Source organism: Ambystoma mexicanum, chromosome 1p, assembly GCF_040938575.1.
Source record: "Ambystoma mexicanum isolate Mex_15411 chromosome 1p, UKY_AmexF1_1, whole genome shotgun sequence".
Lineage (NCBI taxonomy): Eukaryota > Metazoa > Chordata > Amphibia > Caudata > Ambystomatidae > Ambystoma > Ambystoma mexicanum.
In genome coordinates, this window is record NC_090921.1 from 1,296,453,409 (window position 1) to 1,296,474,641 (window position 21,233).

The following is a 21,233-nucleotide window of genomic DNA, read 5'->3' on the forward strand; positions in this document are numbered from 1 at the left end:
GCTTTCGCCGTCATGGACATGCAGTCCTCACACTCCGAACAATGGTGCTCGCCTCCCAAGCACCACAAGCAGATCCTGTGTGGATCTGTTATCAACATTTTTTTACTGCAGTCTCGACATTTTTTGAAGCCGGATCGCGGCATTGTCGGTTCCAATGAAGATGCCATCAAGAAGGAGTTGATATATTTCGAGTAGATTGTAGATTAGATTATCTGACTGAACTGAGCAACGATGTTCCGAGGCCCCACGAAGCGCGGAAAAACGAAACTGAGCAACGGACGCCGCGCGTGGCTATTTATGGGCCTGGTGACGTCGGTGCCGATACGGTGGCCGTCGAGGGACATCGACTCGGCGGACGTCGACGCGCAGCGCCCTCTACAGAAAAAATTTCCGAGGCCAGCAAGCTGGAAACGTATTATCAAAGACAAGGAATACGTCAGAGGACACAATCCCTTCGAAATATGGGTCTGGGACCCGCACCCAAACCAGGAGAAAGATACAAGTCTGCTTCCTCGTGGCTGTACTTGGGAAGCCAGGAGAGCAAGTGGGCTATAGTGGTGTCACGATCACGCTGAGGTGCGACCAGGATTGTGTCCAGTATTTACCCCGGTGGGGGCACCCGCCACGTTATCTCCATTTAGGAGCTTCCCCTTTTTCATGGTGTTGGAGGTTGCCATGACGACTGATCACTTGCAGAACAGGCAGACGTCATGCCGCAGTTGTGCGTTCCACCACAGCGCTGACTGTGGCTCCCAGTGATCACATGACCAGTGAGTTCACTTCGACACGCACAGCCCGCCTACTCCGGCCCCATAAAGCCCTACCAGCCACAGACAAACGTGCTTCTGATTGAAGTTAGTGCCGTTTGTGATTCCCGCCGTTCCTGTTCTACGTTCCTGTGTTCTACTGTTTACTCGGATTGCCTTTGTCTAGTGATTTGGTTCTTTTGCTGCCCACATTGTGTTTGACCTGAGCTTTCCATTCCAGACTCCTTTGCCTTCTGATTTGGATCCTTTGCTGCTCGCACAGTAACTGACCTGAACTGTTTGTCCTTCGGATTGCTTTGGTTCTGCCTCCTCAACCCTCTTGGTTGCCTACTTTCCTACAAACTGCCTTTTGCTGGTATTGGAATGATCCTTAACACTATTCCTTCTCCCTGCGTTTGGAACAAAAAGTGCACAGACCTTTGGATGCCATGCTTTTAAACAGTGCACCATCTCGTCTTTAGTGCGTCCTCGTGCTGCCTGGGTTCGTAGGTCCTTACTAACGCACTCCAACACCCCCACCCCTTTTCTACCTCTGTTTTGCCAATTTTCTTGAATGCTTGGATTCTCTTCAGGATTTCACCTTCACCCATTGCCATCCACATAGCCCGCTTAGGTATGAGACCTGGCCTCACATCCGATCCTCTTTTATCCTTAGTTTCTTTTGGGTGATTTACCATGTCCATTTATTATGAACTTGGGGAAGCAACTTACATCTACCAGAAGATAGTTGAAGACCCAGTGCACAGCATAGCAAGGTTATCTCTCATGCTCTACGACCTCGTAGTCATTCAGTCTGTTAACCAATTCTAAGATTCTGCCTTTCCTTTACAGCTTTGTGCACACCTGTTCGTGTCTCTTTCTACTTGTTCTTTCAATGTCTGTTTCTACTTGCTCTTTCAATAGACATCTATCTAGGCTTACTGGCGCTTCAATATGATAATTTAGTCATCTTGGGCGACCTTAACATTTGGTACAACGCCATAGAAGACGGAGACTGCAGATATTTGTTTGACATTCTGCAGTGACATGGTCTTCACCTGTTATCCAAGTTGGCTACCGACATAGGTGGACACTGCCTGAATCCTGTGATCCATAAAGGCTCAGTGCTGGCCGATTGTATTATAACTCCGATCACAGCTGGTCAGACCATTCATTGGTGAGTTTTTCTCTGCAGGGCTTTTGTCAGAACCAGTTTCAGAATATTGATCCGAATATACAACTGCGCCATCGGAAAAGGGCCCTAGACGGAATATCTGACAATGATCTTGTGCTGAATCTCCCTCATATACAGTCCAAAATGGACTGCTCAGTTTTACTCTGATTTAATGCTGGGTTTGCAAACATATTGTAATCGTATTGCCCTGTTAAAAGCCATTAAAGGAAACAAGAAGAAAAAGAAGAATAATAAATGGTACAATGAGAATCTTAAAATCCTTAAGCAGCATTACAGGAAATAGGAATAAATGTGGCTTAAAGTAAGAGACAAAATCTCTCACTCGGCTGTAAAAACAGCCCTGGCTACATATAAGAAAGAAATTATGTTGGCCAAATCGGCAATGTAAAATCATATCGAACAAGCAGAGAATCGGCCCAAGGTTCTGTTCCGTGTCATAAGAAATGTCTCCATTCCTGAGAACGTGAACTCTCAGCTTCCAGCATCAGCTACCTTGGCAAACAAATTCAACTGCTTTTTCCAAGAGAAAGTTAACACTATTAGAAACAATATGCTGGTCTAACAAGCCAATACTAATGCTGACATAAATATCTCTCACTCTACTTTCTCATCTAGCTGCTGTCCTAGTTTCTCTTTCTCCGCTGTTGGGGATGAGGACATTTTTAAATATCTGAAAAAGTTAAAACCTACGAATTTTAAATATGAAAATATGATCCAATTCCAGTGTATTTGGTCAAACAACACGCCTTGGTTCTTAGTAAATCTATGGCCTCTTTTATTAATGCCTCACTATCCCAAGGCCGAGTTCCCTTGGAGTTAAAAAAAAAAAAAAAAAAATACCTTTCTTACTCAATTGTTGAAGAAGCCGACATTGGACCACAAGGTTCTTGCCAACTATCGTGACATAGCTGGCCTGTTATGGCCTGTCAAAATTCTTATATAAGTGGTGACAAGGCAACTCCAGACATATATAGGGGTTCAGACCGGCTCATGGAACGCAGACTGCCCTGGTGACGGTCTGGGATGATCTGCTAGGGGCCGCTGATGAAGGTACTGTTAGCATGCTTATCATGCTGGACCTGTCGGCGGCCTTCGATGCAGTGGATTTTGACATCCTCATCACCAGACTGTAATCAGTGGCACATGTCTCGGAAGAGGCTATGAGATGGTTTGTATCTTTTTTATCTGACCGCACCCAACAGGTAAAGATGTGGGATTGCCTCTCCGATACAGTGCTGGTTGAGTGTGGGGTACCCCAGGGATCCTCACTCTTGCATCTATTGTTCAACAAATACATTCAAATCCTGTCAAACATTCTTTCAGAATTTGGGTTGTCATACCACTCTTATGCAGCTGACACCCAGATTTACGTACGACTAAATTAACCAATAGAAGCAATAAATGCTGTGCTGTCTTGTGCAGGTAAAATTAAGGACTGGATGTTGTAGACAAAACTCCAGTTGAACACAGCAAAAACAGAGGTCATAGTACTGGGTGGCAGGAGGTTGGTACGGGACATGGTGCATACTACTCTGTTCCCCTCTCTTTTTGGTGCCCCTACTAAGTATGTAGACACTGTAAAAAACCTCGGCTGTATCTGGCAGTCCAGTATGGACTGCAATTCACAGATCAGTCAGATGGTAATATCGGTCTATTTTCAGCTAATTTTTTTAAAACTAGTACTGCCCCTAATTGCAGTGAAGGACTGGCCAACCGTGGTTGGAATTTTAACCAATGCCAGGCTGGACTTCTGCAATGCCCGCCTTATGGGGGTGCAAAAATTCCAGATAAAGAGACTTCAAGTAGCCCAGAATTCTGCCGTTAGGCTGATCTTTTCATTGAGTAGAAGAGCTGTAATCTCCCAATTGAGAAGGCAGAAACACTGGTTGCCAGTGTCCCAAAGTATTCTCTTTAATGTGCTCTGTCTAGTCTCCTTAAATGTGGAATGAACTTTCTTTGAACCTTCGACTTCTTGGATCCTTGATCATCTACAGAAAAAACTGAAAACCCATCTGTTTGCCTAGTGTAGACTCTACAGTTAGCTTGAACTCCGCAACACTTATGAATTATGTAAGGACAACTCTGCGTCTTGATGCATTCGTGCCTGGTTCCCCTCTGGCCCCCCCAGGTAAGCGCGGTACAAATGTACAAATCAAATCAATTGATCTACCCTTCTGTTCGTGTATACCTAAACGAATAGAGGGGCATATCATTAGGAAAGTCGCCCTCTGTGAGGAGACTCGTACCTCTGGGTCCAAGTTACGCAGCGGTTCCGGTTCCAACTACCCCCGATACACCCGGTCTTGGTGAGTACTGACAACTGGGAAACCTGGGTCAAGGATCATACTTGCACATTAACTGTTAAGAAAGGAGACAAACAGTGAAACAAGGATCATCAGGGGAAGGGAGTCAATCCCCCCCGCCACCCCCGAGCATCGCTGAGAGTAAAGTGACTGTCAAACCAAGATACCAGGAGATGGGAGCCAATTCTCCTGGTAGGGCTACTTCCACAAGAAAAATGCAAGGGGGCTGGGGAAGGAAGTTGTTCCACAAGGTTGGAGAAAAGCCATAGTCGAGAGGAGGGAGACATATTCTTGGCAATTAAGAGAACTGAATAAGGAACTTTGAGGCCAGAGGAAGGGAGTCATTCTCCTGGCATGACAAATACCATGTTGGGGAACAAGTGATCCAGGTGAAGAGAGTCATTCCCCCTGGAGTGAAGAAACTGTGAACTTTCTGATACATAGTGTTATAGGATTGACAGTCCTTTGTGAAGCATTAGGACCAGGGGAAGGGAGCCATCCAACCTGGTTTCAACTAGCACTGTGCCACCCAGTACAGGAGAGGGGAATCGTTTGGTTCCATGTCATTTCATCGCGGGATGTATTTTCGCTGGGTTTTTTATCGCGATTTTTAATGAAAAAACCCATCACATTTTATTTTTATTATTTTGGGGTGTGGTGGGGGTAACCCCCCCAAACCCTCATTTCCCTTACATTTTGTATCTATTCCCAAACACCCACATCCCATATATATATAATTTTCTAACCCCCCCAAAATAACTTGATGGGTTTTTTTTCGTTAAAAAATGTGTGGTAAAAAACCTGCGAAAAAACATCCCATGATGAAAGGACGTTGTACCAATCATTCTCCTAGACTAAGAACAATGACGCAACTTTCTAGTTTAGTTATAAGTGTAAGTGACAGAATTTGCTACAAAACAGATTTATAGATTCACCATATGAGATTGAAGAAAGAATTTGATTCAATAAATACTACAACACAGGTATGTACATTAGGAGTAGAAAATAACCATAGAACAGCTTTCCTAGCTCTCAGAAATTCTGCCCCCAAGGAGGTTTCGGCCTTGTGCTCACAAGCCATTAGTTCCAAAGTTTCACTTAACAGGTAGGTATATTAAGAGATTGGCAATGCCAGTGGTTAGAATTAAAAGAGTCAAAAAGTTAGGTAAAGTTCAGGTAAATAAATTCATTCAATCCCAGTCACTAGGCTAGGCCTAGGAAGGGATGCTTGACCAGACCTCCACCGACCAAAGTCGGTAAAGAGTGATTTAGGGGCAGGCCTTTATGATCATATAACCATATGGCGAACAGGGGGCACAGAAACAAGTATGTTAATTTACCCCCATAACTCGGATGTCTCCAGAAACTATTACTGAGGTTCTGGATTCCGTTGGGGACACAATCTTCTGTGGTTGGTCCCATTGTTGGAGGTCCACGAGCGCAGAGGTCACTTGCTGACACAGGAATTTGTTTTGGTCAGTCGCAGTGCTTAAGAATCGGCTCTAGACAGCTTCCAGCAGAACACCCAGATTAAGAAAAGTTGAAGGCATCTGCATGGCAGGCCACCTCAGGACACTTCCAGGGAGAAAAGAAGACGAGTTGCAACGGGAATCACCACAGTAAGGTGGCAACAGGTGATCTTCAACTGACAAAGGAGCATCCAGCACAGCCTGTGTTGATGCAAGAAGGTTGAAAATGCAGGACCAGGCGTCTTTTTTGCACACGTTGAACATCCTCCAAGTTCCAAGATTGCACTCAGAACAGCAATGAACTACAGCGAGGTAGGCCAGGAGAGAGCTGTTTAGTCCACCAGTCGGTCCAGGGACACTTCCAAAAGGCTCAAACTGGCAGTGGGTATCCAATCATACATAGCCTCTTCCATCTACATCTGCCCAGCAACAGACATTCAGGCAGCAGGATCTCTACTGGGACCACACAGTCACAGCCTCCACATCGGGGTTCACACCAAAGCACCTCCGATACCCCTGGCATGCCCTCTCTGACCCCTATTGAAAAGTGACCTTTAGAGAATTGAAAACCAGACCTGAATCGAACAGGTGGGTTAGGTACAGGACAATATGTTTAGGTGTGCATTCAATAGGATTGATGCCCTTGCCATTACACCGGATGACAAAGCGCTTCCATTTGCTGGAGTAGCAGTGCCTGGTGTTAGGTGTCCGTGCTTCTCAGAGTATGTCCATACATCTTTGAGGGAGATGGAGGTGCCCGGACTCTATGACCTCAGTAGCCAGGCTGCTAAGTTTAGAGTTTGAGGGCATGGATGTAGTGTTTCCTCCTGGTCTTGAGACAGCATGTTGTATGGGCACGGCAGCTTCCTGGGAGGGGAGACTGACATTGCCATGAGATGGGAGAACCAAGGCTGGCAGGCCCACATCGGGGCCACCAGAATATTCCTGACTGGCTCTTGGTGTATCTTGTGCACTATTCTGTTGAGCAGGGGAATCGGGGGAAAAGAGTAGACAAATTTCACTGACCATGTAATCAAGAGACTGTTCCCCTTGGAGTGGTTCTGAGGGTACCTGGAGGCGTAAACTGTGCATTGGGCGTTTCTCCAGAGTGGCAAAAGAGTCGACCGCTGGGAACCCAGTCTGCAAAGACGTTGAGTACAATGTCCCCCTGTAGTCGCCACTCGTGCTCTACGGGTAGAGGGAAGTCAGTCTCTGCCGAGTACGTCCGCCAGAAGATTGAGTTCCCCTGGAACATGTTTGACAGGAGAAACATCTTGTGTTTGAGAGCCCACTTCCATATGTTATGGGACAGTTTGGACAGCCCTAGAGAGTGAGTGCCCCCTTGTTTTTTTAAGTAATACAGTAATACATGGCCGTAGTACTGTCCGTGAGGACTAGAGCGGTCTTCCCCTGAAGGTGTGTTTGGAAGGCCTTCAGGGCCTTGAACACTGCTAGCATTTCCAACATTTTTATGCGATTGGATGCTACCCCTGGGGACCACACGCCATGCGCCGTCCGATGAAGGAGGTGAGCCCCCTACCCCATCAGAGATGAGTCTGTGGTGAAAGTGGCTTCTACTGCGGGAGTGGTGAAGGTTTTCCCCTACAGAAGGTTTTTCCTTGACCACCACTGCAGAGACTGAACAAGGGCTGCCGAGACAACCACTAGATCATCCCACTGGCCGCTGGCCTGACACCATTGGCTCGAAAGACATTCTTGCATGGGGCGCAGGCGAGCGTGTGAAACTAGGCAGATGCAGGAGGCCATCATCCCTAACAGTCGCATGGCTTTGCGTACGGTCACCTTGTGACTGGCTACATAGTGAGGGATCTGGAACAGCATGTTTTGAACCCTCTCGTTGGAGGGAAAGCCGAGGCCGTCTTTGGTTTGAATAAGAGCCCTCAGAAACTGTTGGAATTGGCTGGGGTTTAGACTGGACTTTTTCTCATTGTTCGAGAACCCTAGGTTGAAGAGGAGATCCACCGGCTTCTGGGTATTTGTTTGGCATGTTCCGTACGAATCCCCTCTTACGAGCCAGTCGTCGAAGTAAGGATAGACTGGGATGCACTATCTGCGCAGGTGAGCAGCTACTAGCGCCACTACCTTCGTGAACACCCATGGAGCCAAGGCAATGCCTAAGGAGAGAACCTTGAACTGATAGTGGGTGTTTTCTATCATGAACCTGAGGTACTTTCTGTGCGCTGGCAACATTGAACTATGAAAGTATGCATCTTTCATATCCAATGTGGCCATGTAATCCCCTTGCAGCAGCATTGGGATTACTTCCTGCAGTGTTGTCATTCTGAATTTTTGAGGTTTGACATACTTGTTCGCTGGGCGCAGGCCTAACACAGGACGCAATCCTTTTTGGGTACAAGGAAGTACACTGAATAAATACCCTCGTTTACCTGGTGAATGGGGACAACTTCTGCAGCGCCCATTTCCAGAAGGACTTGAACCTCTTCCAGCAGGATGCGCAGGTGTTCTGGTGACAGGCATCTGCTTTTTGGTGGGTGGTATCGAGGTGTCCGGTGAAACCCGATGAAGTAGCCATGGGTAATGGTCTTTAACACCCACTTGTCTGATGTGATCCCCTCCCAGGTGTGAATGATGACAAGCTGCCCCCGACTGGGGAGTGGTAGGAGGGGACCCGAATCGGCGAGTCACTTTGAGATGGAGGACGGGGAGACTATAGGAGTAGAGTTCCTGCCTCTACCGTTGCCCCTACAAGGACCTCCCTGTTGATACTGGCTGTTAACAGAAGAGTCTTGGCCGGAGAACAAGGAGGCACTTCCTGAGCCATGTTGTCAATGGGGGGACTGGGAAAAGTATTGTCCACGAAAGAAACAGCTGGAGTTAGAGCCTCCATGCTGGTGGAATGGCTTGGCCGTGATCTGGCTGAGTGATTTCAGCGTTTCGTGCTCCTTCTTGGCAGTCTCTAGGGTGTCATCGACAGCTTTCCCAAAAAGGTTGGAGTCCTTGACTTGCTAAGAGAGGCCCAAGTTTCTGGTTTAAAGCCAGAGTTCTTCAACCAGGCAATTCTCTTGACTAAGGTCCCCTGGTCTATAGTGCGTCCAGCGGTCTCAGCAGAGTCCAGAGTATTTTTTAATATATTGTGGGTAACCTGTCTGCCCTCAGCCACGACCGCCAGCAGACGTGATCGGTTGGGCTCAGGGACCTCTCGAAGGCCATCCTGGAGCAGGCCACACACTGGACATCGCTATAATTTGCCACGAGAGTTGTATTGTTTGCGATCCTAGTTGAATAGGCTGCAGAGGCAGTGATCCGTTTTCCGAGGGCATATGGTTTTTTACAATCCTCATTATCTGGAGGGGCTTCCACCTTGGACAGTGAAACCCCCGCCCTATTCCTAGTGGTTCTAACTACAAGGGAGTCCGGTGTGGCATGACCCTGTATGTATAGTAGGTCGGAAGGAGGTGGGCAGAATAATTTTTCAACCCGAGGGTTGACTGCCCGTGTGAGGGAAGGTGACAACAAAGAAGGAGCTAGGCACTTCTTTATAGAATAGAGTAAGGGGAGGGCCTGACTAGTTGGGGGCTTCTCCTTGAGGATCAACAAAGTCAGAGTCATGGGCTGCCTCATGTGCGGCGATTATGAAATGATAATGATGTGTTATTTATATAGTGCCTTTATCCAAAGCGAAATGAGCGGCCGCTCTTTTTAAAATGGCGTTGAATAACATTTGGACATCCACAGGCGACGACTCCCTTTGTGGAGGCGAAGAAGGGGGATCTAGACAAATGATGTCCGGGCCAGGGGTGTGTATTTGTAATAGCCAAGGACCCTGATACCCCTGACTGATCCTGATCCCAGATTGGGTCTTAGCTGTGTCCTGAGCAAATAGATGAATGTCCTCATAGGTATCCTCCTGCTCTCAGACATCCAAGCATCCTCTTGGTGGTCTTGTGCAGAGATGGGAAATGGGGCAGGATTCCTCTCCCCTACGTCTTTTGGGAGTGATATATTTGTCTGAAAAGTCATAAAATTGGGCCATTTTGTCCATTAAGTTTTGAAATCTCCCCCTAGTCCATAGTTGCAGAAGGGTCTGGAGGTGGAAAAAACTGCCCAGAAGGGGAAGATTTTCCTAATAAGGCCTTTGAGAGAGGCTGGGGAGCTTCAGAATAATCCTCTCAACAGGAGGGGGTACCTTCGTGTTCTGTAGCTGCCGAAAAAATGACCGCTAGGCTTTTGCGTATTTTTGGAGGCTGAATGGAAGGTCTCGAAGCGCCTGATGGCACCGTCGTAGTCGACGATTCCACCAAAGCCTTAAGTGCTTGCGCCTGTTTGGTCAGTGTGTTACCGACCGTATGTTTTTTTGGATGAACGCCCTTTCCAGAGGAATGCCCAGTCGCAAAGCCGGTTGCGTGGAGGGCGCTGTAACGTGAAGTTCGGGAGGCAGCGTTGAAGTTTTTGGCGGCCCTGCTGGCGTTGCGCACTTCAACGTCTCCATTGAGTAGGCCTTAGGGGTTGTGCATTTAGGTATTTTTGGTGCGTGTGTGTGCCCTTGTCGCCGGGGTGTGAACTCCCCATAACCGAGCCGGCGGCCTGTCTGTCGGGACGGGCATCTGGGAGCCTGAATGTTCTGCCGAAAGGTCGATGGCTTCCGATTCAGAGCCATGGCTGCCGATGGATTTGTCGTCCAAAGCGACTGCTCCAACGGGGGAATGGCTTTCAGCCTGCATCGCGTAGGCCGCCTACCGTTTATTCCGGTCAAAAGAGCTTGCAGGACTTGCATGAGCGCTCATCGTGGTCTCGAGGTAGACACTGATTGCAACAGAGATGGGTGTCCTTCCACAGAAACTTGCCGTTACACGACAGCGTCCTCTCCATAGCAGAGGGTGATGGCAGCCAGACCAAATAGAGAAATAGAAGGGAAAAAAGAAGAATAAACCCATGCCCCCACTCTCCCTACTGTAAGGGCCTGGCCAGAGGGCTGAGGCCACGCGGTTGACAGTCGCCGAGCAGTTGTGGATGTCTTCGGCGGCAGGAAGCCCACGAGGCAGTCGTCGAAAAGATTAGTAGGGAGATTAGACAACCATAGGTCGTGGGACAAAGTAAGCAATATTAACTCTTGCGAGCTCAGCACAAGGCGACCAACTAGTTGGGTGGAAAAAAAACTATCTGAGGGACCTCGACGCTTGAGGGATTTTGGGTACACTGCATGTCACGTTAGGGATAGTGCTACAGTCACGCCCATGTCAACGCCCCCTTTCGATCTTCGAAAAGAAAGATGCAATACTCTGCGATTGCGATTATCACTAGATATCAGACTATATGCACAGCATGTGATTCTAAGCAGATTCACAAGCACCAGAACCATATATTTCCGAGGAACATTATTATTGATGCCACTTCCTGTTTTGTCAAGGGGTGAAGGTTGTGTGCCATCACTTCGGTGATGTCATTTGGGCGTGGGGGTCAAATACCATCACTTCCTCTGATATCATGAGAAGTCAAGGGTCGTGTGATATCAGTTCGGCTACCCCTGACATTTTGGTGAAATGACGTCCCTCCGAGGATAGCTATTGTGGAAATTGCTGAAATTCCTGTCATACCGCGACTTGACATAAGCTGTCAATGGTATAGGCAACCCAACCTTTGGTATAAGCTTGTACTACACAGTTTTGGTAGCGTGTTGAGCAGCCAGGTTTATTTCAAGAGGGGAACTGTGAGCTGTAGTGGAGTTACACAAAGATTCACAGTTACAGGTATTTAAGTAAACTCTCACACTCTGTTTCTTGCATAAACAATTATTAATTTATCAGTCAGTTATGAGCAATAGAACAGTAACACAGAAATATATTTCAATACTGTAGACCGAGTTTCTGAATCAGACAATACACTTTTGGGATGACCCACAGACACAACCTACACCGACAGGTGACTTCAGAAAAAAGGGTGCTGGGGACATTAATATCCTACTGTTGGTATTCAGGATCCTCTTAAAAGTTGGTAAAAGACAAAGGTTATTAGAACAAGAGACCAAATATTCCTACGCCGGTAAGTACTTTTAGACATTCTTAGAAGAGTCATTCAAATCAATAGGCTAAGCCAAAGTCAATGGGCAAAAGTCTTGGATAGGATGAAGAACTTCTGCTAAGTAAATGGAAAAGTCTTTGCACAAGTTCTTAAGAGTCTTTGATGAAAAGAAGAATCAAATATAGGGCCACAAGCTGATTAGACTTGTGAAAGTTCTAAGCACTTCTACAGTAAGAGGTAAGTTCTCTTAGACTTGTTTTACAGTACCTTGGTAAAAAAGAAAAGATGCAGCTGATGACTTCTGTTCCTGTGCAGCTCTGCAGATCTCACTGAACCTGGGCCTCAGTCGTGGGGACAAGAGGGAGGACATCGGGGGACCCCTGCAATGCACTGGGACTGTCAAAACCTGCAACCGGCAAACTTCACTTTCAATGGCTGTTTCGCGTTTAAACTACCGCAAATAGCAACAACGCGGTTCCTGGCAGTCAAGGTGGACTTTCCTTGCTTCTGGGGTCCCGCACTCTGCTGAGGGGGCTCAGGCTGGGTCAGTCCTGCTTCGTGGGAGTCCGGAGGATCTTCCAAAAGCTTTAGGCTAGCTTAAAGGTAACGCATACAATCTGGTCTCTCTCTCTCCCTGGCTATACGGATTCCTGCAGCAACTCTGAGGAAATTCAACCAGCTCCGAGATGGGTGTTCAGGTGGCTTACTTTGGAGTTGATTGGTCCCACCAACTCAAAGGGAGAAGTCGTCCTTGCAGGGGCTTCTCTGTCGATGCGAACTTGGCGATCGGCACTGCAGCAGGGCTTCACCGGGCAAACCAACGGTCCAGGAGTTGCAGCAGGCGTCCTCTTCAAGTTCTTCTTCGGTTCCTTTGTCCAGTGGTCGACTCTGCCTTCCAAGCCAAAAGACCTGCCTTTTATTCAGTTCTCTCACATTCATTCCAGCCTAGCTGTCACTCACCCAGCAGTGGCTGTCCTTGCCGGACAGTCAGCCAGCCAATCACCACAGAGTGCCTTTGGGTCTCCTTGGAGACTAAGCACAGGGAGTTTCGGGCACCTCCCTCACTTCCTGCCTACCCCAGACACTCTAGAGCCAGAGGCGGGTTTCACTCCAGAAACCCTGACAAAGGTGAAATGAAGAAAGAGACCAAACCTGGTTTGGCGCGAAGACACAATCTCTAGAAGGACCTTTCCACAAAGACATGGCGAAAAAAGAAGACCTGGGACCATTTTGTCAAAGATGGCTCTGCGCCATTTTGAAAAAGCTGGCTCCCGCGGTTAGCTTTACCGGAGCTGCGAACAGCCGCGATAAATGTAAACCATGGTAGTTCAAAACGAAACCACTGCCACCAGCCATCTGTGAGGAAAGGCAACAAAAATGTTACATGAGCATCTAGACACAGGGGATACTAAGTAACCCCTCCAGCACTCTATTGTAAGATAGTGTGTGTGCTGGGTCTAGCAAGTTACAATGCTAAGTAAAGTAAATTTCACTTTATTGCTCTGGGAAACAGTAGTTTATCCCAGAGAAGCTATTTAAACCTTGGGAAATTTGAAAGACTTGCATGTGCCACTGCACTGAATGTGCTGTGGGACACAATGTAAAAGATGATGCCTATGGAGTTTGTCAGACTCCATAACCAAAAGAAACAGAAGTAAAATTCACATAAAAATACATGAGAGAGTGGGAAAAAGGGTCACACTCTCTCCAGGTTAAAAGTCCTCAAAACCAGCAAAGTTGCTGGGGGTCTCTAAATTGGAGGGAATTAGCACATTTTTGAGAATTCTCCCTAACATTGGGAAGGTGCACATATTGGACAAGGACGGAGCTATCTGAGTCATCAAGGGGGAAATGTAGGTATTGCACAGAGAAGGGGAAATTGTGCATGGTGGGGGGACTTCTGATGTTTTGGGGAGTAATCACATTGAAATCAATAGAGTTGAACACCATTTTGGAATGTCACTGCTTGCTGGAAGCGTGATCCTTTTAGAATTTTATGGGATTTAGATGTTTGTAGGGAGCATCGAAACTATTCAACTTGGGGGGGCGCACTTTAAATGGGGGGAAAGGAAGAACACAGTGGGGTAGGCCCCCAATCGAGCATCTAAGTTAACCTTCCTTTGGGTCACATGTGCAGGTCTGTGCGGAAGGGAAACAGTGGTCTACTTGGCTATGCCATAATAATACGTGGGTGATACGATTGTGAAAATGCCTACACCCAGGCTACTGGCCACTTATTACAAACTGGTGGAAATTCCTGAGGAATTACTGCCAAATTTTGCTCCAGTTACTGTCACTCGTAACAGGGCAAAATCTGACTGATTAAGAGTAATAGATGGCTGTCTTGCTCCCCATTTTTGGGGATTTAGAAGAATTACAACAGGTGGCTGTGCCACTTGTGGCAATTCCTCAATTTTTTGGAGGTAATGTGAAGGTGATACCTAAAGTTGAGTGCTGAGGTATTGGCTTGACTTTACTTTCAATATGTAATATGGAGGTGCAGGAAAGTGGTGGTAATGTAATCATAACCATTTTAATGCCACTTTCTCCACACAACAAACTCATAAAGAAGACTAATGTGAGGTAATTATCCGTACTTGAAACGTATGTTGCTTGTGTGACTACATGACAGGTGCTACTTACCCAGTAATAGCCTTTCTGGTCTTATGTGTTTAGAAGGACATGCTGTGAACATTTCACCATCTAGTGGTTTTTCCAGAAGACTACAAGTTGTTTACTTCTAGAGTGAAAGTAAGCATCAATAGGGGTGTTGCTGTAACTCTATTCCTCTACTACGTGAGCAGACTACCACAATGTACATAATATATATATATATATATATATTTATAAAGCGCACAAAGACCGCAAGGTATCAAGGCGCTGCGGCTGAAAGGAGGCATGATAACGTCAGACTAAAACAGATAGGTTTTCAGGGCCTTGCAAAATGGAAAGAACTCATGAAGATTGCGAAGGCCCGAAGGTAAGGCATTTCAAAGCGTGGGGGTGAGAACTGAAAAGGATCTCCCACCAGCTCTGGCACGGCAAAATCTGGGAATACATAACAAAGATTGGTAGGTTGAGCGCAGTAACCAAGCAGGAATATAAGGCACCAATTTTGAGTGCAGGAATTCTGCCCCAACATTATGAATAGCCTGGTGCACCACACAGAGAAGCTTAAACTTCTAATCAGAAGCCAGTGTAGTTGGTGTAACAGTTCTTGAGAATGGGCAAGTCTGGGAGCTCCGAGAGCAAGGCGTGCTGCTGCATTCTGGAGGATTTGAAGACATTGGCGTAGCCTCGCCGGTTGACCAAGGTAAATTGCATTGCAATAGTCTAGAGAGCTCATAATGGATGCTGTAACGATTTTTGACCCGAGAACAGCTGGAAGGAAAGGTAAAACTTTTTTTTAAAGGACCATAAGTTTTATAAAGCCCAATTGACAAACTGCAGAAAACTGGGCTTCCCGAGAGCCAGTAGCCATAAGTTTAATCCCAAGGCTCTTAACTACTGGGGAGGGCTGGGGACGAGGACCTAGTGAGGAAGGCCGGAAGTCACAGGTCCACAGCCGACCCTCAATATTGGAGCCAACCAGATGAACTTCCGTTTTATCCAAGTTAGTTTCATCCAAGTTAGTTTCAACCAGTTGCTGGCCATCCAATCTCCAACTGCAACAAGGCAGTTTTTCAATTTATTGAGGGGGTGGGGTGGGGGTGGGGGTGGGGGGGTCAAAAGAAGGAATTTTTAAACCAAACAGGATCTGGGTATCATCAGCATAGGAGAAAAAATGTACTCCATGGCTGGTAATCAGTTTAGCCAGTGCATGCATATAAAGATTAAAAAGCAACAGGGACAGGGCAGAGCCCTAGGTGGCGCCACAGTTCAGGACGATCGGCCAAGAGGTGAACGGGGAAGAGAGACTGTTTGAACCCGTTCAGACAGAAAAGAAGAGAACTATTTGAGCGGGGTACCAGAACTTCCTGCCTCGTAAAGACAGTGGGCCTCATTCCGAGTATGGCGGTAAGGGATAGCGGCCACCGGTAACGAGACCGGTGGCGGTAATCCCTTACCACCATACTCCGAGTTCCCTTTGCGCCCTCGCCCTTAACGCCTGTTTTGAGCAGGTGTTAAAGTCGAGGGCGCAAAGGGGCCTCCAAGCCAATAACGGTGACCGTAATGAACGGTCACCGTTATTTGCATCTTCCCCATTCCCATTGAGCCCTATGGGGGCTCATTTGGGAATGGGGAAGAGCCTTGGTGAATGGGGAATTACCGCCCCGCCAACCTTGGAATGGGGCAGTAATTCCGCCATCCACCAAGGCGCTGCCGGTCCGGGTACGGCGTCAACCAAGGCGTTAATAGCGCCATTGGTTAGCGCCGTACTCGGAATGAGGCCCAGTGTAGCAGCTTCTGGTGGTCGACCATGTCGAAGGCTGCCAAGAGGTCAAGGGTAATCAGAACTCCAACCTCTCCACGGTCCTTAAGCTAAGCAATGTCGTCCATGAGTGCCACCATCACAGATTTAGTCCCCATCCTGGGTCAGAATCCGGCCTGAAAGGGATGGAGTAGAGAGTTGGCTTCCAAAGAAAAGCAGACACTTGAGGGGTCACAATGACCTTTGGTGAGTGTGCCCTCAGATTGTATATTTTCTGTCAATGTGTTGGTCTGAGAGAAAGTTGCGTTAGGGAAGAGTTTTGTTTTGTCATTATAGGTGGGTGCATGTGACTAAGCAGATAAGACTATTAATGAGTGAGATCTGTCTTCTGGGGCTTGTGAATCTGTTTAGACTCACATGCTTTGCATAGACTAGCGAACAGTGTCCATGTGTCGATATGAGCAAGTAGAAGGCATGACAAACAAAATTACGAACATTCCTTGACTCACCTAGGAAAGAATAATCACTTTTTCTAAATATTCTTGTGTGGCACACTGGGAAAATTCACCACAATAATATTAGGCTTTCGGGCTTGCTCACCAATGTGAGTACTTGCATGGTTCAATGTAGGAGCTAGATTGCCAATATTTCTCCAGGGCAGCATATGTGGGTTCTGGGGAATCTTCAAAAGCACAACACCACTGGTAAAAGCGGTAGAGGGACAAGGTAACTAAGCCAAAAGGGTAGAGTCACCAAAAGGGTAGGTATCCAGCTGATAGGCGGGGTCAGGCAATTCACAGATGGTGTGGGCTGCATGCATCCAAGTGTTCCACTGTATATGTTGAATTGTGTGGCAAGATGGTTGCCTTCAAGCATTGTGGTATTTTGGCCCATGCTTTCCCCCCTCTTTCTGGTAAATCCTGAGTGGATACCTAGTCTTTCTGTGTCCCCTTTTGGGATTACTCAGTTAACAGAGATCAAGTTTGCTTCGGGGTAACAGTGGTCTTACAGACTCGGTCTGCAGCTCCAATATCATGCACAGGGTACCATTGCAGCTCCATGCGGATAAAAAAACAGGATTTGAAAAGCATGTCAATGAATTCTCCAAGTAGTGTGAGAAACCTGAAGGTGTCTCACCCGCTAGTCCCCGGGGATCTGTCATCTATGTGGCCAGGACACGGCCATCGCTTTTGGATCCAGTTCCTGAGGGTAGACCAGTGGGGGTCATCAGGGAGTGGAAGTGCAAGGCGAGAAGCGGTATCCCCTTCCCTGTAACAACTTTGCCCACTCCTACAAGATAGGATACTTGGGAACTCAACCCCCGCCCCCTTCCCAACACAAACACTTTCTCACAGACTGCTCACTGAGAGAGAAAACAGACTAAAACCCGAGTCGTATACCTGACATGTCCCGATACAATGATCAGGCAGGGTCAGGCAATTACTGATCATTACACACACCTGACTTCCATCACACTTGCCTACACCGATAAAAGGCGGAGCACGAGAGCACACTCTGAGCAAGGCAAAGCATACGAGGAAGTAGCAGTTCCAAGATGGCAGTTTAATACAAGGCGAAAGACTGCAAGGCAGAAGAGGATTGCAAGGAGGGAAGTGCCCTTGACCTTTTCAGTGAGAGACTGTTACTTTCATGTACCTTCGATAATAGGAAACTTCAGGCCAGGAATCAAGGCTGAAGAATCCTGCATTGTGTGTCGGAGGTACGCGGGGCTCTCCCGCGTCGATAGTCAAGGCGGGGATAATCTTTCCCACGTGGTACTGTCCTCGGCTATTACAAAGCAGCTCCAGTGAAGTCGGCACAGCCGTTGAGTTGGGGAGACCGATACCAGACCAGTCTGTGTTGAAGCCAAGGTTGCAAGCGGCAACACTTTATAGTGAAAACTGAAGAGAACAGTGTATGAAGCGTATGTGGAAAGCAACACAAACACAATTAACCATCAGATGAGTGATTGAACTTTGAAGCCAAGATACAATACCGTAGACAGGGTGGTCCAGCACCATGTGGATGCTCATTCCAAAGTCTCTCTTAGGTATCCAGCTGAAAGGTGGCAAATGTGAAGAGTGATAAAGAATTGTGAAGTTGAAGTGGTCCTGCAAGGTGTCAAGCAAGGCCCTGTGCACATTCGAAGGTCTTCGACAGTTGATGAACAAGTATATGAAGTTAGTCCGAGCCATGCAGACGGACACTAGTTGAGCATTGTGTTAAAAAGGGACCTGAGCCCGACTGATGGGGATCCGAGATCTGAACCCAGCTAAGGGGGATCCGAGGTGAATAGTGAATCGCATAAAGAATTGAGTACTTGTGAAAATCTGAAAGTGGAAAGTGGAAAAGAAATTATTGTTCGTTTGTCGCACCTGGCCCTCTGAATGAAGAGACTTTGAAAGGCAAAGAGACTTGGGCACGGAAGGCCCTGTTGCTAATGATTGAACGGTATGCTCGTGATAAATAAGCCAGAGACTGTGCTAAGCTTGAGTGAACTGCCTTGTCCCGTGCTGAAAACGAGGGGAAGAGAGGCCAACAACCTGAACATCCTGACATATCATTTTGTGAACACTTTTCTTTTTCGTAACATTGTTTCCCAAACGGTTTGTATTTAGAGGTAAGGATTGGCAATAGGTTTATTAGTATAGGCCCTTTTATTTTGACAAGACACTACTAGGACTGCGTTATTATTTGATGGTCATAGCTTGCTCCCATCTGTAGATTTAGGATTAAATGAGACATTTTTCAAACCCCTTTTTTAAATTCAATAAACGCCCTTGAATTGTGTTCACTTGTGTCTATATTACTGTTGATACCATGCCTTCATTACAGTAATCAAAAGTGTGTGGGACTGACCCAGAAGGGGCAGCTGTCTGGAGGAAGGAGATCGGCTATCCAACAGGAAGGTACAGTAGGTTATCCCGGCTGGTAGGGAGGAGAACCCCAAATGCTAAAAGGGAAGGTTCAAGTGAGTGGGCAGGTTGGTTGCCACAGCAATTAAATCAATGATGGTTTCATTGTACCTGTACCACTGTGTGAGGATATTTCATAACGCTGGGCCCGCCTTATTAGGTGCCATCACAAACATGCCAGCCAAGACACACTGAACAGGATCGCTTACTCACTTTTCCCAAAAGGGAATACATCTTTACTTTGTATCTCCCTCAGGGACATGCCATTGTGGTAAGCCCCCAGCCACCAATGTGTAAGGCTTCAGTGGTGCAGATGCTCCACCAAACTAGCCATTACAGGTGAACATTTTAGTTATTGCATTTAGGCCATCCAGTGCTCTCCAGTTGACTGTTTCAGCTACAGCAGCCATCTATGCTTATTGTTGGGTTTAAGATCCTAAACTCCCACCACTCTGTCCACTTCCGTTCTCCAACCCGGCAAAGGCTGTCACACTGCTTGCACCTAAAGTCCTGGGTCACACATCCAGCCACATCAGACAGCAAGTGCAATCAAAGATGTTTTACATGCAACCATTTAAGTTGTGCAGGATACACAGTCAGTTGTCTTGAGACGTGTTTTGCTAAGCTCAGCTTGTCCCACTTTCGGGGTGCATACCTGGAATATGCAGAGGATGGTCGACCTCGAAGCTGGTCAATTTCCAACTGCATCCTGTCCATCTCAGCCATGAGCTGCTCCTGAGAGAGTGAAAAAAGTAAGGGATTATAATGTGCCGGTGACAGACATCTATATGGACCAAAGGGAAGAAAAGAGTTCAGAGTGAAAAATCGCGATTCCAGACTTCAAGGGAGTTCTAGTAGAAATGCTCATTGATATGCAGCTGCCATAATGAAACACCACTTTACAGGTAAAATATTTTCATCCAAAGACCTGTCTGCCCGTTTCATTTCATGTATATCTTATTAAGTGCAACACACCCATAGGCCCCAGTGCGCAACATATAACATATAACCACACATGACATTAATAAGTACAAACAAACAATAAAAAAAAAAAAATATCAAGCAAAACAGAGACAGAGACCAACAATTCCCACAAATGCAGCAGGCATATCAATTCTGGATAATTCTCAAATGAGTGTAAGATGACAGTGCACACATTCTTACATAGGCTCAAGTACAGTGGTAGGTTACTTTGACCGCATCCATTAAAAAGACATTCTATACAGGTAAGGTACCATAAACGAACACCCACACCCCAAACATATAGTCCAATTATACACCTATCTACTGGAAAAAGATGCCCCAACCAACCCCTACTTCAAAGGTGTGAAATGCAGAAATCCCAGCAATGCGAGATAAAATAACTCCTGGCAGACCACCAGGGGGCGCAGTCCAAGATGGCCGAGTAGAGACGGAGCTCCGCCACACACCGCGGGGATTGCCCCCTTGCCCCGAGCACCCAGCAAGATATTGTGCAGCGTTCTTGGACCGGCCAAAACCTGGGGCACGTATTCGGAGTAGAACCGCAGCAGCCAGCGGGGTCCTAGACGTCAGTGGAGGCTGCGTTTCAGGCCACGTAGTAGAGAGGCGGGAACCCCAGAGTCCCTGCAAGAAAGGAGTCGCGACACCCAAGCCCCTCCAGTGAGCAGGCAGAGTGGTAGCCAGGCTCCGGGACAGAGGGGCGAAAGGGACAACCAACAAAGACGATAGACAGCCCCCCCCCCCACCAACCCACGCAGAGCAGGCTGGGCTGAAGTGGCGGCGGTCCCTCCGAGCCATGTGAACATCAAAAGGTGTGGAGAGGTCCCGGGCCTCAGGATGTGAAATTCATTGCTACCCGGGCCTCAGCCAGTGCAGGGACAGTGCCCCCACATGCAGCGACTCACTCCGCTACCAATCCAGGGGAGAGGCGGGGAGCCACCGGGCTTGGTGGATGCTGAGGGACCACCGTGGAACCAGCTATACCCCAGGGCAACAGAGCTGAAAAGACACTTAGCAAGTAGACACCTCCCCCGGATGGCGGAGGTGGCTGATGCCCAGAGGTGTTTGTGACATTGAAGCAGGACAGGCCCGGGCCACAAGAGGGGAAACCCGACCCAAACCGGGTCCCAGTCACAGGCCCGGAAGTGCGGACACAAGGCCCTCCACGCAGAGATCCACAGGCCCAGCAGACTGGAAGAGAGAGGGACGTTGTGGACTATCTGGGTCAGTGGAGGCCTACAAGGCACCCCTG

General features: G+C 47.5%; 1 protein-coding gene across 7 annotated transcripts in view; it reads right to left on the reverse strand.

Annotated features, from left to right (window-relative positions):
* Positions 1-21,233, reverse strand: part of PPFIA3 (PTPRF interacting protein alpha 3) — an 841,741-nt gene that overhangs the window by 355,141 nt on the left and 465,367 nt on the right. For all 7 annotated transcript variants that reach the window (XM_069605740.1, XM_069605757.1, XM_069605735.1 and 4 more), the window contains one exon: positions 19,656-19,735. In XM_069605740.1, the coding sequence (XP_069461841.1) occupies positions 19,656-19,735 (80 nt within the window). The remainder of the gene's footprint in view (positions 1-19,655; positions 19,736-21,233) is intronic.